The sequence below is a fragment of the Pelophylax lessonae genome (genome assembly GCF_965119305.1).
Source record: "Pelophylax lessonae genome assembly, chromosome: 4".
NCBI lineage: Eukaryota > Metazoa > Chordata > Amphibia > Anura > Ranidae > Pelophylax > Pelophylax lessonae.
The window spans coordinates 60787356-60807383 of NC_138771.1; the positions used below are offsets into that span (position 1 = coordinate 60787356).

The 20028-nt window shown below is 42.9% G+C and overlaps 1 protein-coding gene across 1 annotated transcript in view; it reads right to left on the reverse strand.

Annotated features, from left to right (window-relative positions):
• The window catches only part of FURIN (furin, paired basic amino acid cleaving enzyme), a 295959-nt gene that overhangs the window by 155552 nt on the left and 120379 nt on the right, over positions 1-20028 (reverse strand). Inside the window, exon 2 of the mRNA XM_082256181.1 lies at positions 5257-5355. Coding sequence (XP_082112307.1) covers positions 5257-5355 — 99 coding nt within the window. The remainder of the gene's footprint in view (positions 1-5256; positions 5356-20028) is intronic.

Genomic DNA, 20028 nt, shown 5'->3' on the forward strand with positions numbered 1-20028 from the left:
ATAAATAGATGAATAAAGACCTCTTAGAAGAGGTCAGCAAGCACAAATTGGCAGTCTAATGGAAAAGATCCTTACAGCGCACGTGCATCTACAAATAAACAAAGACAGATGCTTTACCAAGATTCGTCTGACGAGTCTGTGCGTTTGGTTCACAATCCAGCCAGGATTGAAGCTAAGGGGGCACGAGTCTCTGTGAGTGACTGCATGACTGAAGAACAAGGGGGGGTGGAAAGGATTCAGAGCAGAAACATATTACGGAAAATAAACTGAATCAATGTGTCTGACCTCTCGCAGAGAGGAAAAGTGACAGCTGAGTTAATGTGATAGAGCCAGAATCTTCTCCATGGATTATGATGAAATAGAAGCGTGGGTGAGTGTAAATAAGAGCATTCCCAATATCCTTGAAACAGATCATTACACATGTCAGGCAGGCTCACGCCATCTGTGTGGCAATGTTCCACACATCTTCCAAGTTCCCACAAGAGCTCTCTGGTTTTACAAGAGCGTTCATGCTTCTGCTGTGAAATACAATACTATTGTAATCGGAGATTTATTTTATGGAACAACTGCTGGCATATAACCAGATGATGAAAATATCTGGGAAAAAAAAAAAATATATATATGTGTGCATAAATCATTCACAGCATAATAGGCCAGCTGCCTTAGTAGACACAATATTGCTAATTTTCTTCAAATGTTCTCTGCAAATTTGTCTTAAAGGGTAAGCCCAATCGCCAACTTGGCAACACTCTTCTGAATGTAAAGATATTACCACCCCCACCTATCACTAGCACGCTATGCACAGGGCCGGCGCTACCTGTAAAGGCGACCTAGGCAGCCGCCTAGGGCACAACTTAGCAGGGGGCGCCGGCATCCTGCACCCAGGAAACAGTAATGGACCGGCCAGTGCGGCACTCCTCATGCTGTGCCGCTACAGCAAGCTTTAGACGGCACAGCACTGCAGTATGGAGGGCAGCCACAGAGAGATGCGACTGCCCACGCGACAGTGAAGGTGGGCACGCAGCAGACCGGAGGCTGAGACAGCCGTCTCTCGAGGTCTGACTGAGCTTACCTTCCTGCTGGAGGCGGAGCTCTGCAGCCAGGACCTCAAGTGCGCACGCTCTGCGCGCCCGGCGGCCGGAACTGACCCCTGCCTGACCCCTTCCACCCTTGAGCACAGAGAGGGGGCAGAGTGTAGAGTGGATGAAGGCCACTGAGCAGCCACCAGCAATTGTCTGCTGGATGTCACAGTGAGGGAAGTGGCCTCCTCCTGAATGGTGGCTGCTTTCTGCTTTCCCAGGGCATTGGTGTTTGCCTCCAGTCTCCAGGGCCTGTATTTGACCAAGAACCACACTGCAGCCAGAGACCATCATCTTCTTGTCCTTATCTGGTGTGGTAAGTAGGCAATCCAATATTTTTATTATTTAGTAATATTATTACATAACTAATTTACCTCACATTAAAAAGGACACTATAGTTCCAGAACCACTACAGTTTAATGCGGTGGTTCTGGTGTCTATAGCCTGTTTCTGCAGGCTTTTAAAAGGTAAACGTGGGCCAAGCATATTGGGGGGTGGCAATTTTTATTTTGCCTAGGGCAGCAAAAATCCTTGCACTGGCCCTGGCTATGAATAGGGTAAGGAGTAATGTGATCATTGCAATCTATTTTGCTTTTGAAACCAGCTAGCAAATGAAACTCAAAGTTCACCTAAAAATGAGTCTGAGTGGGCAATTCACAGGAAATTTAAGCAGTTCAATGGTAAATGACCCAACACATTAAACTCTTTGAACTGGTCTCCAGTGGGCAATACACAAAAAATGTTCGCTGTTCACTGGAAAATTACCCAACCGCTATGAAATCTTTAAACTCATCTGAAACACATATTTGCTATTGTGTGCAGGCAATAAATGTTCTACAGCTAGTTCATAGAAAGCTAGAATAGCCTCTGTTATTGTAAAGTATTTACCCTAGTTACAACAGAAGATTCCTTATAATGTCTACAATATGAAAAGGACAAATTTTTTTTTGGTTCACTTGCTATTGCTGTTCTTGTTGTGTACACTACATAAGGGCTGTATATAGGTATAAAAATAGATAGGAAATCTAGGCCTACTGCCACTTACAATTGTAGTCATTTTACTTATTTGTCATTTTACAATAAAAAAACTAGTTCAAAGTAATGAAAGGCTCATTCATTTTGAAATTAATAGGCTTGATTGATAAAAACTTGAGCAAGGAAACTTAGGGAAAAAGTATGTCACCTCTCATAACAACCGATCAGTTTGTACATTATCAGGAATTACATTTCATGGTGTATAAATAAAGAAATAGGATTACTGCCATAAACAATAGGTCCACTATTTTTCAGTTGTCTGCTCGAGAAGTAGTGTGTGAGAATTCTAGCTTCCACCATGTCAAGTTTCACCACGACCTTGACAGAACCTTACTTTTTGAGAATAGCAAAAAATGTATTTTAATTGAATTTATTAGCAAAACTAAATAAGAAGTCTGATTGGCCGCTTCAGGCAAAAACTCCAGGGCTGTGCACTTTTCAGCGTTTATCTGAAACTGTGATATTCTACCTCAAATTTGTCTAATATAACACAGTGGCGGCCGGTGTGTTGGGGGCGCCGCCCCCCCCCCCCCTATCCATGCATCCGGCCCCCTAATCTGCATGCGGGGCATCGTACTCATGGAGTTCAATGGGGCTTTTTTTTTTCTGAGTCACCTGATTAGAGCCAGAGGCTCTAATAGGCTTCAGAAAAGAGAGGACCCGGGGCACAGAGCAGTGTGCCTGAGCCCACCCATTGTGTTACAAAAGCGAATGAAAATTCGCTAATGTCACTCGGATCCTCCTCCTGGCCAATCAGGAAGCGGGTCCAACACCCACTTCCGTATTGGCCAAGGAGGAGGCAGGAGGACTCGAGGAGAAACCGCCACTGCATCAGGTAAGTGCTGGTCTGGGGGGGCACGCTACGCTACGCTGGTGACTCTGCATTGAATGGGGGCACACTGATCTCTCTACATTGAATGGGGGCACACTGATCTCTCTGCATTGATGGGGGCACGCTGATCTCTCTGCATTGATGGGGGCACGCTGATCTCTCTGCATTGATGGGGGCACGCTGATCTCTCTGCATTGATGGGGGCACGCTAATCTCTCTGCATTGATGGGGGCACGCTAATCTCTCTGCATTGATGGGGGCACGCTAATCTCTCTGCATTGATGGGGGCACGCTAATCTCTCTGCATTGATGGGGGCACGCTGATCTCTCTGCATTGATGGGGGCACGCTAATCTCTCTGCATTGATGGGGGCACGCTAATCTCTCTGCATTGATGGGGGCACGCTAATCTCTCTGCATTGATGGGGGCACGCTAATCTCTCTGCATTGATGGGGGCACGCTAATCTCTCTGCATTGATGGGGGCACGCTAATCTCTCTGCATTGATGGGGGCACGCTAATCTCTCTGCATTGATGGGGGCACGCTAATCTCTCTGCATTGATGGGGGCACGCTAATCTCTCTGCATTGATGGGGGCACGCTAATCTCTCTGCATTGATGGGGGCACGCTAATCTCTCTGCATTGATGGGGGCACGCTAATCTCTCTGCATTGATGGGGGCACGCTAATCTCTCTGCATTGATGGGGGCACGTTAATCTCTCTGCATTGATGGGGGCACGCTAATCTCTCTGCATTGATGGGGGCACGTTAATCTCTCTGCATTGATGGGGGCACGTTAATCTCTCTGCATTGAATGGGGGCACGTTAATCACTCTGCATTGAATGGGGGCACGCTGGTCACTCTGCATTGAATGGGGGCACGCTGGTCACTCTGCATTGAATGGGGGCACGCTGGTCACTCTGCATTGAATGGGGGCACGCTGGTCACTCTGCATTGAATGGGGGCACGCTGGTCACTCTGCATTGAATGGGGGCACGCTGGTCACTCTGCATTGAATGGGGGCACGCTGGTCACTCTGCATTGAATGGGGGCACGCTGGTCACTCTGCATTGAATGGGGGCACGCTGGTCACTCTGCATTGAATGGGGGCACGCTGGTCACTCTGCATTGAATGGGGGCACGCTGGTCACTCTGCATTGAATGGGGGCACGCTGGTCACTCTGCATTGAATGGGGGCACGCTGGTCACTCTGCATTGAATGGGGGCACGCTGGTCACTCTGCATTGAATGGGGGCACGCTGGTCACTCTGCATTGAATGGGGGCACGCTGGTCACTCTGCATTGAATGGGGGCACGCTGGTCACTCTGCATTGAATGGGGGCACGCTGGTCACTCTGCATTGAATGGGGGCACGCTGGTCACTCTGCATTGAATGGGGGCACGCTGGTCACTCTGCATTGAATGGGGGCACGCTGGTCACTCTGCATTGAATGGGGGCACGCTGGTCACTCTGCATTGAATGGGGGCACGCTGGTCACTCTGCATTGAATGGGGGCACGCTGGTCACTCTGCATTGAATGGGGGCACGCTGGTCACTCTGCATTGAATGGGGGCACGCTGGTCACTCTGCATTGAATGGGGGCACGCTGGTCACTCTGCATTGAATGGGGGCACGCTGGTCACTCTGCATTGAATGGGGGCACGCTGGTCACTCTGCATTGAATGGGGGCACGCTGGTCACTCTGCATTGAATGGGGGCACGCTGGTCACTCTGCATTGAATAGGGGCACGCTGGTCAAAGCAATGCCTGTTACATTTTTCTGTTTGCGCCCCCCCCCCCAAAAAAAAAATTTTTTGAGCACCAGCCGCCACTGATCCAACATTATCCGCCTAGTTGTACAATATATTAAAAGTATTAAAAGTCCCTCAAGGCTAGGGTACACTTATTTACAATGTATTCAATCCACAGATGCATTAAAAGTTAGATTTGCTACATTGTAGCTATTCAACCTTTTCCAAGTTGGGTAGTAGATTCCTGAACCAATAGAGTCCATGGCATAGTTGTGTATCTACTACTACCCAACTAGCAATCTGCTAGTTACCAACCATGGGAGAATGGTTGAACAACCACAATAAAACCCTGAATTGGCACCTTTAATCTCAAGAAATTCAAAATGGATTTTCTAACTACAGGTAATACAGAATTACCATTTAAAACAAGGATTGGTAAATTGGAGACTTCATCCATAAAAAAAAGCTGAAACTTTTTTTTGTCCTCCCGAACTGTATAAATTATTAATGTTTCAAACTACAGGGTTGGGTTAGAAAACAGAAGGAGGCAGGCTTACCTGAGGTTCTCTGTCTAGCAGAAAGTGTCTGGCTCTATGAGGCATCAAGGATCTTTTCATCACAGCCCGATGTTGAAAATGATAATAGTCTCCAAAAATCTAGACAAAGATAAAAAAAAAAAACAACATTACAACATGAATTTATAATTGGACTACCATGGATTTATTACAGTAACAAAAAATTGATTCTTGTAGCTTCTTTGGTTCGTATCCAACTGCATCTAGCATTTTTGAGTGTTTTCAATAAACAATTGCATAATTTCTGCAGCACTTCTCAAGGTCAATAGAAATTCTTCATGAATAAATTCTTACAATCTCTTAAAAAAAAAAGAAAAAAAAAAACAAAAACAAATGAGGCTTAGGTATACGAGAAACGTGTTTCTTCTCATGCCACCTGCAATTTTTTTTCTTTACCCGTAATAAAAAAGGAAACCTTTAATGTTGTCAAATTTTTAAACATATTGGTACATTCATACGTCAACAGCTAAACTAATCTGTATCACTAACCACTGGCAGCTGATGTATGTAGATATCACTAATTTATGCTCGTCATAGACAAGACCGTGGAGCCTGTTGTGAAGGCTTCATCTTCTTTACACTGTACAAAACGCAATATGGTGGTGCCCAATGGGAAAACAACAGTCTCTGTGGACAGTTTTGTTTGGTAATTATGCACCAGTGAGCGGTTTAAAAGCAAATACATAGCAGGGGTTTATGTAAACATTGGCAAAGGGAAGGTTTGTTTTAAGACCTATTTTTCGACCTGAAAATTGGCAGCTAGAATTTCAGCTCCCATAATGAGCAACCACATCAAGGTTTTATAAATTACATTATATTTATGGTTGTATTGTACAATTAAAAATCACAGATTAAAAGCCACATTAGAATCAAATGGTTTTTGGGAGGTTTTTTTGCTATGTGAATACAATGTGTTCCCTCCAAGAACAAAGCTAAAATACAGTATTTAGCTAAAAGCAGTCATATTCCAATTTTGGCCATTGATTAGCAAAGGTAAACATGGAGAATGCACACCAAAAATGCAACCAGGAGTACAGCTATGCTTTAGATGTCCCATTAGGTGGAGAGGCAACCCTGGAAAATCCATGATTTGTAAGCAGTGCTCTTTCCATCTTTTCTTAGGGATGCCAGGATGGCTCGGAGAAGTTCTCATTGGTCAAAGCAATCAGGTGCCAGTAAGTTACCAATCAAAATCAATCTGATCCATCTCAAAAGAAGATCACAGCTTTCAAATCCCTGTACTGCTCCACTAACTACGTGGGCAGTGACCACTAATATTCTTTGGAGGCAAAAACAGTGGAGATTGGGGATGGGGAGGCTTTTCACTTTTTGCAAAAGGTGAACTTAAAAGTTAAAATGCGTGCCTTATTTGGTTTAGTTGTCAAAAATGTAAGTGTTCTTTTAAACTCGTATCCCCTTGGAACCAACAATCTTATGGCCAGTAATGATCACCATATTTTTGCGATTTCTGCTTCCTATCTCACTTTGCCAAAAGCCAGAGATTGGTGGTGTTAACCAAGTACAACACAAAATGAAAAATTTTACATATCTTGAAAGATGACCTATACCAGTGATGGCAAACTTTGGCACCCCAGATGTTTTGGAACTACATTTCCCATGCTGCTTATGCACTCTGCAGGGTAGTTGAGCATCATGGGAAATGTAGTTCCAAAACATCTGGGGTGCCAAGGTTCGCTGCCACTGACCTATACCATATAATATAGCCGAGAACATTTATTCAAATATGTTACATTTCAAGGCAATGCTAAACCAGAGCAGTGAGGCAGATTATCGGACAGAATAAAACCTACCCCCATCACCCCTAAAACGGAGCTCCACCCAAAAGGAGCAATTAGTGAGGAGGGGGGAGAGGGCACCCGATTTTGACAGGTACCCGCTCTCACTTCTGCTCCGATCTCCTAGACGATCGGAGATGGAAGTTCTCCTTATCCCCTCCCGAAGTCTTGTGATACACATGACCGTTCCCAGAAAACTGCCGGGCCAGTCACAGAGCGTAGCACTCGCTTGCGCATGCGCAGTGGGCACCCGGCTGTGAAGCCACAAGCTGTCACAGCCGGTTGCCCAAAGTAAAGATGCCGGAGAGGGAAGACAGGGAGAAAAAGGCTGGGGTGAGCACACCACTGGTTTTGTGGGACAGGTGAGTAGCTGTTCATTAAAAGTTGAATTGTCCCTTAAGAGACTGGAGTTCCGTTTTGTGCATAGGTTTGGTGTAAAAGTGTGTCTCATTGGTTTGGTGTAAAAGAGTGTCTCATTTTGAGTGGTAAATCTGTCTAATTTTTGCATGCAAAGGCCACAGAAAAACGACTGCATAAGCTTTACTAAATAGGAGGCAATCTGATTTGTGTGCGATTTGTTTAATAAAGGTTTCCCACTATTTTTTTCTTTGGAAAAGAAATCTTGAACGCAATAAAGCAAGAGGTTCACTTTTTTCCAGATTTCCTTAGCTATAACTATTCCTAGTATATGCATTTAACTGCTAAGGCATGTCTGTCTAGATCATACAAGACTGGATTGCCTGTGTAATAAAGCTCCCCTATGCAGCTAAATCAGCGAACAGGTTTCTAGCTGGAATTGCATTCATTTAATTGATACATGCGTACTTGACAAGTTGGGTTAAGAGTCAAATGCAAATCAGTTGGCTGTTGTGGTAACCTACTGGACACCTAGAAGACAGCTAGAAAACCTCTAGAAGACCTGCCTGCCATGCTGTGTGATAAATTGAGAGAGGTTGTCTACAGCACAGCTACAAATCTGGTGCAGGTCAAAAAGGAGCAACAGAAACTGAAATCTCTCATATCAAAGTTTTAAATTGGCAGTTGCATACTACGACCAAATCAAAACTAGCGAAATAAGAAAAAAATAAATAAATAAAAACTTCAAAGCAAAGTTATTTTAATTATATTTCAATTTGAACATGTTGCAATAAACAATCCCCAAATGTTAGTATAAGCCAATCAACCAGTACATTGCAGATGGCTGCCTTGTAGATCATGGTAGTACAACAGCCTTTAGTCATATCGGCTTTAATTCCTATAAATGACCCCCTACATTTTAGTTTACAAAAAAGAAAATGTAATATACTGAGCTAACAATAAGAAAAGCAGCGGGCACACTCAACAAATACGTTGAAAAAAATATATAAAAATATGCAGCTCTAAAAAAAAAAAAAAAGTGATGATGCTGAATAAATCACTGAAAATGACAAATACAAGTCCCAAGTGAAAAGAAGTAGATAATTAAAAGTCCAGGGTGATGTGTGTAAACACAGTAGACGCTAGATCCCAACACCAGCAAGAAAACCGATATATGCGCTCACCAGAAGGACTGAACCCAAAATAATGGATTGTAAATGGCTCAGATGGGCTCACAAGGTATCAAGTGGATCTCCAGATAGGTGCTGCAGCCACAGATGTTCCAGTTTGCAAACTCAAGACGAATGAAGCAAGATGAAGACTCTCATTCACCAAATTACATCATCAAATAGGACTTTATCAAACTCGTTTCATCAAATATGACTTTATCCCTTTTAGATTGTAAGCTCTAATGAGCAGGGCCCTCTGATTCCTCTTGTTCCAAATTGTATTGTAACTGTAATGTCTGCCTTCATTTTGTCAAGCGCTGCGCAAACTGTTGGCGCTATATAAATCCTGTATAATAATAATAATAAATCAAAAAGGTATAATTCCTGGCATTATACCTTTGATAAAGTCATATTTGATGAAACGCGTCAGAACTTTGCCTAAGACAGCCAGGACACTGCCAAATACAGCTTGATCTGTGTGTCCCATTTGTGTGCTCTTGTTCCTGGATGTTTGTAAGTGTATTCCCTTATTTTTTTAATAAATCTTTCCAAGCGGATTTACACTATGTTTTCCTGGTTTGGTTTATCCCTTTATATAATCATTTGGTGAATGAGAGTCTTCATCTTGCGTCATTGGTCTTGAGTTTGCAAACTGGAACATCCGTGGCTGCAGGACCTATCTGGAGACCCACTTGATACACCTTGTGAGCCCATCTGACCCATTTACTATACAGTATTTTGGGTTCAGTCCTTCTGGTGAGCGCATATATATCGGTTTCCTTGCTGGTGTTGGGACCTAGCGTCTACTGTGTTCACACACATCACCCTTGACTTTTAATTATTCACTTGTTTTGACTTGGGACTTATATTTACTTATATATATTTAATTGTCATTTTGAGTGATTTATTTAGCATCATCACTGTTTTAGCGCTGCATGTTTTTATATTTTTTCTACATTTTAGCGCTGCGTGTGTTTATATTTTTTCTACATTTTAGGTTACATTTATACTTTAGAGAAGTAATAAGTAACTTATTTAAACCAATCTATCAGTAGATTGCAGATGGCTGCCTTGTAGAATGTAATAATACAACATCCTTTATTCAATTTAATGGGAAATGGCTAAAGTACAAAAATCACACATGGGGGGCGGGGGGATAACACATGCCATCAGGCACCACAATACCCCAGTACCTCTGCTTTTTTTTTTTTTTCGAACTTGGTCTTCATTAATGGCCCTTGGTTAGCACTGGTCTTCCATGCCCACTAAATAGTGCCTAACGGTCCTGATTCATCAAGTTTTAAGTAGCACTTTGAGCTCCTCAAAGCATCCTAAAGTAGCCCCCAGTCGATATTCTCAAGTGTCCTTTACACATGCCTTTGAGCTGAACTCCAGGCTTGAACAAAAAAATTACCCTTGCAGCGGGGTCCTTTGCACAGGTTGCAATGGTTAATTATTTGTTATGTCTAGGATTGCTGGAATAAGGAGAAACACTTACCCTATTCCATGCTCTGGCAGACTCCCGCTACCGGTTTGGCTCCTTCACATATGCCAGGTTCATAGACCTGCACAGTACATGACACAGTGAGACTGCACACATGCCAGAGCTTTAGGAAGAAGGACAGTGCTGGAGTCTGATGTAACAGGGAATATGATAAGTAATACAACCTCTTCCTTTATCCCCTAGAAATAATGAGCAGGTAACTCGTGCAGTGCAAGGGGACCCTATTGCAAGAGCATTTTTTTTTTTTTCAGCCCTGGAGTTGAGCTTTAAGCGCCATTTTCCACACTAAATACCATTGAAGCGTCATTAATTAGGAGCACCAACTGACCTGCTCCTATTTACTCTTGTCTCATTGAGTTAGGATTGTCTTTCCGTCTAAGCGTGTAATTTGTAGCCACTTTCCTAAACATTGCCTTTTTTTCTAGTTTATGTATTCCAGATGCTTGATTGCCAAGTTTCTGCTGAGCTTTTATTTAAAGATGTTGGGTAGGCCAAAATACATTTTGGAACAGGTCTAGTAACTTGGTAGAGTAATAGTCCCTAATTTAGAAAAATGGAAACCTGGTTACATGCATCTTGGCAGCTGTTTTGGCAATGATCTTCATAATCAGCTGTTTAAGCAGCACTGCCAAGGTTGTCTGCACTCAAGAGAATTGATCAGCTTCATTCAGTGAACTTCTAAGGTCAGGGAACAAAATGGATGAGCTGCATCACACTAAAGAACACAGAGAAGCACTCAGGAGGTGACAGCCGGCTTGCCAATTCTGCGAAAACAGCTAATTAGCAGGGGTTCAAAGTGGGAGGATTGCTTGCTGATCAGCAGCAGCCCTGGGGTGTATATAAAGAAGTTATCCAGTTCTAGTCTAGAAAAGAAAAAAAAATGCTTTAAAAAGCTCACCTTCCGTCTTTTGTACCTTATAGTTACTATTTCTGAAAATTTAAATTCCAACTTTTATCACTGTAGCTCTTTAGGTGCTTTAGTGCAGTGAAAGCAATCTCTAATGCCCCATACACACGTGCAGATTATCTGCAGACTTTTGTCTGCAGACTTACCAAAACCATATAATATGAGGTCAAACCTAAACACTTTCAATTTGTATGCAATCCGGCAGGCCCTTGCACTACATAGAAAAGGTAAGTCTGCAGACAAAAGTCTGCAGATAATCTGCACGTGTGTATGGGGCATAAGATTGCTTTTGGAGTGGCTGACCCTAACATTGCATACCTCTCAATTTTCTGAGATGGGAATGAAAATCTATTAGAAAAAGTATTTAAGCTTAGGACACACCTCCTGATTCCTCCCCCCCCCCCCCCCCCACACCCCCACACACACACGTATGCAAAAAAATGATTGGTTAAACCCTCAAGTGTTTTTTTCCTCTACTATTACTTTATCAAGACCTCTGGAATTTACAGATGCAGCAATTTGGAAATTGGATGAAAGATTTAACATTGTAAAACACTTTTGGATAGACGATTAATGCATTTTATTTACAACTATAGAAATTACTCAAGACTCCCATGAGTAAATCGCAATGACGAAACAGGTTGGGACGTAGGCTGCACGGCAATGAGAACTGATCACACACGTCAGACGTCTGACCGTAAGTGACGTTGCGGTCCCTGGACAGACGGCCCGTGTAGTGGAGACGGCTTTCGGACTGTCCTCCGTTACCTGGATTCATTTTCAGCCATTGGAGGATGTCTTAAAGGCTCTCTTTTATATTTCAACATGTGAGTGGAACCTTTCATTCTCTTAAGTAAAACTTTGTGATTGCGGTATTATGCTATGGTCTTTTCTGTTTCATTTATGGATGCGCATTAAGCTGCTGCTGACCTGGGGAAAGTTATTGATACAGCCCTTAAACTGGTGGGCTGGACACACGCTGTATTGCCAGATCTCTGGTACGTGTACTACATTAAAGGATCGGTGGCACTATTTCACGCGGTCTGGTGGACGCCAGACTTATCAAGCATCTTCTGGATTTGATCATATTACATTGATCATATTACACTTTATGAACTTTTTTTGAACTGTGTACTTTCCAATGGCTGTACCTCACCAACACGGGGTTATTTATGCACCACATGTCTTCCTTATCCTTGGTAGTTTGACTACTTTTATAATATTACTTTATCAAGACTTTTAAAATTTACAGATGCAGGAATTTTTGGACGAAAGATTTAGCATTGTAAAACACTTTTGGATAGAGGATTACTGCATTTTATTTACAACTATAGAAATCAGACCAAAGATGAGGGACAGATGAGGAGGAAAGTGGGACTTTGTTCAAAATGAGGGACAGTTCCTCAAAATCAGGGACAGTTGGGAGTTCTAATTTTGTGCTTCATGTTAACCAAAGATCTAGAATAAATAATGACGACTTGCCATGCATGGTGCAGTTAAGCCATATTTGCTGTGATGGAGTAGCAAACAGAATGGGTTTTCCATCTAGTAAGTTTGCTTGTAACCTTTGGACCAGCTTCCTTCTCGTGTTTGCAGACATTGACCACCATCAAAGTGAACCATGTCTATGGTACCTAGAGGGGTCCATTCACATCTATGCATTTAGGCACATGTCAACACTTGTACACAGGTAAACCATTGTTGAATACAGTGCTTGTTCACACAAAATGAGTTGACATGTGTTATCCATTTTTGACACATTGATGCGCTTCATAGGGCCTTTTGAGTACAATGGCAGCATATGAAAAGTCATTATATTTGATAACACAAACTCCTAAAAGCATGCATTGAAAGGTTTGAATCCAGCATTAAAGTTCCAAACAAATATTTCAACCAAGCGCTCACTTCAAAGGGGAAGACTGGCGTGCTGCTCTCCTCAAGCAAGGAACTCCAACTAGGGTACATGAAAGAGTACTCTGAAGAGATCTCTGAAGAAGGGGGCTTGACTCCCGAAACGGGTTAGAGGTCGCATCTTAAAGGACATGTTCCAGCACACGTGTGACGGGAATTTGTAACACGATTTTATTTCTGCATGTTTGGGAGTATGCATTTGCCATTTTTTATTAAAAATTTTATACAGTACCACGGGTAATGCACTAGGTGGTTGCGCCTCCTTTCCTTTCTTTCATGTACCAGCATTTAAGTTATAATAGGAGGGTAAATCTTTCACCAAGAATGATGGGTGCAGAGTGATCTGCCTAATTTTAGCTGAGACTTCCCATCATGTTCCTCTGGGTGCCTGCACAGTGAAAAGTTCATTTTACTGTAAAGTTTCTGCAACTGATCTATGGGTTGCAATGGTTTTACAACATGCTGGAAAACACAGAGTGCGATAACCGCCAGTTCCAGGACTCAGTCACATTATCCCTCTGTTACTGCTCCTCATGACCCAACTGTCTCAAATCTGTCGCTAGACTTTGAAATCTCTATACATGGGGGTTAATAAACTTGAGATTTTAAACAAAATCCTAAACCTATCCTTCGCATTGAAAAAAGGAGAAATAGGTTTGCAATCTGCTGTAGTATGAGGTTCACAATTATTTTTCATTACATTAACTTAATTATCCTCCAACGAAAAATCCATTAAAATAAAATTTGTAAACAAGGAGAGAAGCAATTTTACCCGAAGATACATCAACGCCAAAAAAAAAAGAAAAGCTCTGAATTGTGAAGGCTGATGTATTTCTCTGTTCTCTTTGTGTCCATATTCAGCTATACATTATTGCGTCTAGAACATACAGAATTGTTTGGCGATCAAAGCTCTCTATACCCATTGCTGTGCTTACAGATAAACAAGCTTTCTGAACAGTCGCGTATGCCAGTGTCTGGTCTCCAACAGCTTCCAATGAATAGAAGTCGGTGAATACAAGACAATGGGAAAGGGTACAGTGTTTATTTTTAGAATATACAGAATCAATTTAGTTTTAATAACAGAAGCTTTTACACTCCGAGAGGCCATAACCCCTTTCAAACATGAACTCTAAAAAGGTACATGTGTTAGATGGCTTTGGAACGTAACTAATGACCCTCCCAGCAAGCCTGGAAAAATTACTACGTCTGACATCCGCCACAAAACCTTCGCTGCATCTGTACGCTGGCCAACACTTTATTATCCTTCATACCATGTGTGAACAGAACTAAAATTATGTTTTCAAGTCTCTTCCCCCAGGGGCATGCTTGGAAATGATGTGCTTTATTTGACCCAGCTGTTACAAATAGACATTACAACATCTGAATTATTTTTATTTTTTTACTAAACAAAAAATGTATGCATGTCTATGTATTTGTGCATACATATACCTTAATATAGAGTGAGCTTAAAGGAGATGTACAGCCAAAGCTCGTTTAGCTGTCCTTCTCCTATGGATCACTGGAGTGCAGATTGTTTTGCACTCCTGTGTCCTGTTTTCAGCAGAGAGCGGGCTTAAGTCTGCTCCCTGCTGACGTCACAGAGTCGGTCCAGGCTCTGCGTCATCCAGACTAAGGAGTCGGGATCTGCCTAGATCCCTGCACCGACACTCGGCTCATCCTCTCAGCAAGCTAAGAGCCTAAGCCGGCAGCTCCCGCCCCCCACAGCCCAGCACTCCAATGAGCGAGGAGGGGGCAGAGCAGAGAGCTGTGACTGACAGGCAGCTTGAAAACGGAGTGCGGCTGCCATACCACTCACAGCACACACGCTCGGAAACGCATCCCATACTGGTGACGTCACAATCCCGTGCCTGCAGCGTCCCAAGCCTCGCATTGGTCGGATTTCCATCACCGTGACAGCTGGCTCTACACGGAGACCAACGGAAGCAACTAGACGCCACAGACACTAGTTTCGACAAGCTATGGGATAGACTTTTGGAACTCCTTTTTAATTTTTTTTTTTTTACTAGCAATAGTGGCAATCAGCGACTTATAGCGGGACTGCGACAACCCAGCGGACAAATCTGACACTAATTGACACTTTTTGGGGGACCAGTGACATGATTACAGTGATCAGTGCTAAAAATATGCACTGTCATATGCAGAGTTTAACATCAGGGGTGATCAAAGGGTTAAATGTGTTCCTAGGGAGTGCTTGCTAACTGTGTGGGGGATGTGCTTTTACTGTGGGAAGGCAGCGATCCGTGTCCCTGCTTTGTAGGATCACAGGCTTCCCTTTTCATAGAATGGCGATCGGCCTTGTTTAAATAGGCAGATGGCTGTTCTGCCTGTGTCCTGAACAATCACCGGGTGCCAGTGGACAGAGTCTACGAGACCCGCTAATTGGCCCCCACTATGTCCAATTCAAGCACGAGCGGGTCTCCGGCGGCGCACATGTGTTCGTCCCAGACACCGAGAAGTAGGATGAGATACAGGTACATGATTCTGCACACAGGAGTGGCCGCCCCACAGTATATGCATGTGGGGTGGTCGGCAAAAGGTTATATCCTAATTTATATACTTGTGTATAGAAATCTTAAGTCAACAACTCATGAAACTATACCAGAACTTTAGCATCATTACAGCATAACATTAAAGAATATTTGAACAATGGCAATACTTTTGGGTAGGGCTGGTTTGGTAGCCAGTGTGTACAGATCCCGTACAGCTGGAGTTTCTTTTTTAGCTCTAATACCTGGCTCCTTCAAAGCATACATAGACTGATGTGTACATTAGGTCAGCAAACCCTAGCTTGTCCGGAATTTCAGAGATAAGCATTGACAACTATTGGCTTTCAGCCTGGGTTCATACTATTGTGAACACAGACATTGCATGTGATTCGCACCGCATTGTTGTGCAGATCACATGCGATCTCTGTGCGATGCAAATTTAGCCATTCAGTTTGTATGGCTGAATTCTCATCCTATTCGCACAAAAATGCTGCAGGAACCCTTTTTACCCCACACTGCAATCAGATTGCATGGATCATGCAATCCGATTCCTGTCTGAATTCACAGTTTGCACTGCGATCCGATCTGGGGGGCGTCTTTAACTTTGTACTGAGACCCACAGTGGATCGCAGACAGCGGTGTAAACTGCCTGTGGGGGAGATGCGATGCAGGAACCCGCACTGAAATCGTGTTGGTTCCCGCATCACATGTGTGAACCCAGGCTAATGGATAAAAGTGCTTGGTCACTAAACCAAAGTGTTTTTGCATGAAAATGCTTGTGATGCAACCACATTGTTTAGACCAAGGGTCTCCAAACTTTCTAAATTAAGGACCAGTTTAATGTCTTTCAGACTTCAGGGGGCCTGACTGTGGGTAGGGAGAGTAAGCAATGCCCCATATATGGTGTCAGTGGGAGAAAGTGCCCCAACGTTGGAGGAAATTGGAAAAAAAGGGGGTATTGTCGGACTATACAGGCCAGATAAAGAGCATACAAAACAATATATATAACATTCCAAATTTATTATGCACATATAAAATCATAGATGCATCTCCCATATATTTTTTTTTTTTTAACAAGATTTTATTGAAAATTGTCAAATAATACAGCAAAACAGGTAGTGCATTGACAATTCCATTCGACACAATGTGCAATTGAGTAGACTGAGCACATATCAACATAAAACTCTGCTGAGCAACAGGTCTCAAGCTTTAATGCTGAAGGAAACTAGGTAGTGCAAGTTACCCGTCCCCGGAGGGACCTGCAGGTCTTCGAGTAAGTGAGGACAGGGGGGGGGGGGGGGGAGGCAGGGAAGAAGAGAGGAGAAGCGGAAAATAAGGAAGGGGGTTTGCAGTGTTGGGGGTAACTAGTTACAAAGTAACTGATTACAGTAACTACATTACTTTTTTTGGTAACGAAGTAACGTAACTAGTTACAATACTAATATTGGTAACTACACTTCACTAGGCTATAGGAACGCGCTTTCCTGCGTTACCCAAGCCGTGCGATACAACGTTATTTCGAAGAATAGAGAGGGGTGAAGTTTATGACTTTTTGTTGCACTTTATGTTTTATTCTGTTTTTTCAGGTTTTGTTCTCATGTTTCCCAAAGCCTGTGTTTATACAATAAACTCTATGCAGAAAGAGTGTCATATATCTTCTTCTACACGGTCAATTAAGAAAGAGGAAAGTAAAGTAATAAGTAGTGAAGTTACTTTTCAAATGCAGTAACTAGTAAAGTAATCTTGTTACAATTTACAGAAGTAACTAGTAACATTTTTTGAGTAACTACCCCAACACTGGGGGTTTGGGGAGGGGGGGGGGGGGGGGAACATATATGCAAATGTCAACTAGACTATAGCGAAGGAGTAAAATGGTGTACCGTATGGAGTCATGGATTAGACCAGAAAAATGTAGTTAAACCTTTAAGTAGTATCACTAAAGTAGTAGGAAGTAACCAGTCAAAAGTCACAACCAGTTATATGGAATGCCTTTGGGCAAAGCGGTGAGCATAGTGAGGGCATCTCCCATATTAAACATATCCTCAATTACATATAAATTGCATATACTCTAGTTACATGACAAGCACTACATTGGGAGAAATGGTGTCCCATCATTAATCTCATTGGGAGGAATGGTACCCCATCATTGCCATAAGGAGGAATTATGACCTTTGTTGGGGACAGTGGGATTAATAGTGCCCCAAGGTCCTGATAAAAACGAGCAAAAGGCCAACTCTGGGCCACAGTTTAGAGACCACTGTTTTAGACAATCCACAGTAACATTACTTCAGAAAACAAGGACTGCTACAAAGAATCAATGCACTTCAGAAAGCCACTTGAACATACCAAGCGCACACGCTTTTCCTCCATGTCCTGCTGAATAGAGCTGGACATGCATAATATCTGCGTACCCTAATTAGGAAGTATCACTCCTAACAACTAACTCTAGGCTATCCATTAATAATCAGGGTTCAGTGGAACCCTAGGGTTCATGCAGAGATTGCTATGGGTTCCTTGAGCTGTGGCCTTTGACCTATCTGATGGCATCTGTTTAGTTTTGAGGCAAATCGTACTTGGCAGAACCAGCAGCATGACTTACCTTATTAGCTACCTGTAAGGGGGCATTTTGACCATGACTGAGGGACATTTTTCTCAATGACCTCCAGTGAATTCAATTTAGCAAGGCTCGCTCAAAACCTAATTATTTCAAGGGTTTCTCTTGGACAAAATGATTGAGAAAGGCTGCCCTAGGCTATGGTGGAAGTCGGATGTAAAAACCCAAGCTCAATGGATTTGTTTTATTAAGGGGTTTAGGAGGAATTTTTACAAGCCTATATGGATTGGGGAACCTATATAAGATTCCAGCTAACCCAGCAATAGAAATAGCCAATGTACAGCAGCAAGAACTGGAAGAACAACATCTGTGAAACCTGAAACGGTTTTACTGAAAAACTGGCAGCCAACAAGTTACATCCGGAGGCCTCTCTAAATCTTCACCAATTCTTTATACAAACCGCAACCACAGAAAAAAAGGTTATATCAGACAGTATCAAATCACAACTGTATGTGCTGACCCCTAAATGTATTACAATGTCAAGCCTTATGAAATATCAGCAACTTCCTATTTCCCAGCATATCCCACAGCTGTGCCTGCTGACTTTCAATCACATAGCACTCAGTGTAGCGGAGAGATTACCGTCCTAAACTTTATTGCCAAAAACGTATTACTTCCAAAGAAAAAGGGAAGAAAAATAGAAATGTAGCTTTGTCAAACAGATGTGCACAGAGTTCCTCTGAAAATCATATTACTCACATACGTACAAAAAAAGTCATTAGTTAAAGCGGTTTGGGTGTGTTGTGTTTGAAGAAAGAACTGATGACCATGTAGCAAATAATTCTGAGGGGAATGTAGCAAAAAACACTGGGAAAAAAAAAACTCAAGACACTTTATTGGCGGAAAGCACAGAATCTGCAAAGGTGTGCTTTCAAAACCCGACCTGCAAACCTGGACAACTGTAAGAATTTCAAAACAGTGGAAAAAAAATGGTTCCAGATGCATGCAAAACCAATTTCAACTTAAAATGGAACAAAATCCTCCTATCCTTTTCAGCCAAGAAAACGGCCATCTTATCCTCGGTTTGATCTGCAACTACCATAGTCAGATCTCAATGGGGAAAAATATCATGTTGGATATCTATACGGATATGGACTGGGTATTATGCTAGGAATGAAAGAATTCACATCGTTTGATGGAAATGAAAATTAAGAACCTACAGAGGGCTGAATTCAAAGACACCCTGAAAATCAAAGTAAACAAAAATGATGCCACAGGCTAGTCCATTTTACTGAAATTTCATTGCAGCAACTCAGAATGGTACTCAGTTTGTATGGCCCCCATGTGCTTGTATGCATACCTGACAACATCAGGGCATGCCCCTAATCAGATGACAGATGGTGTCCTGGGGTTTTTCTTCCCAGATCTGGACCAGGGCATCACTGAGCTTCTGAACAGAATGGGGCGCAACTTGGCGGCGTCAGATGGACCGAATAATGTCCCAGATGTGTTCTATTGGACTTCGGTCAGGTGAGCGTGGGGGCCATTCAATGATATCAGTTCGTTCATCCTCCCATGAACTGGCTGCATACTCTTGCCACATGAGGCAGGGCAGGGTTGTGCACCAGGAGGGACCTAGGACCCACTGCACCAGTGTAGGGTCTGACAATGGGTCCAAGGATTTCATCCCAATACCTAATGGCAAACAGGGTGCCATTGTAAAGCCTGTAGATGTCATCCCTTCATGGATATGCCTCCCAGACCATCACTGACCCACCACCAAACTGGTCATGCTTAATGAGGTTACAGGCAGCATGACATTCTCCACGGCTTCTCTAGACCCTTTCATGTCTGTCACATGTGCTCAGGGTACACCTGCTCTCATCTATGAAAAGCACAGGGCGCCAGTGGCGGACCTGCCAATTCTGGTGAGTAATGGCAAATGCCAATCGAGCTCCATGGTGCCAGGCAGTGAGCACAGGGCCTACTAGAGGGTGTTGGGCCCTCAAGCCACCCTCATAAGGTCTGTTTCTTTTTGTTTCATCAGAG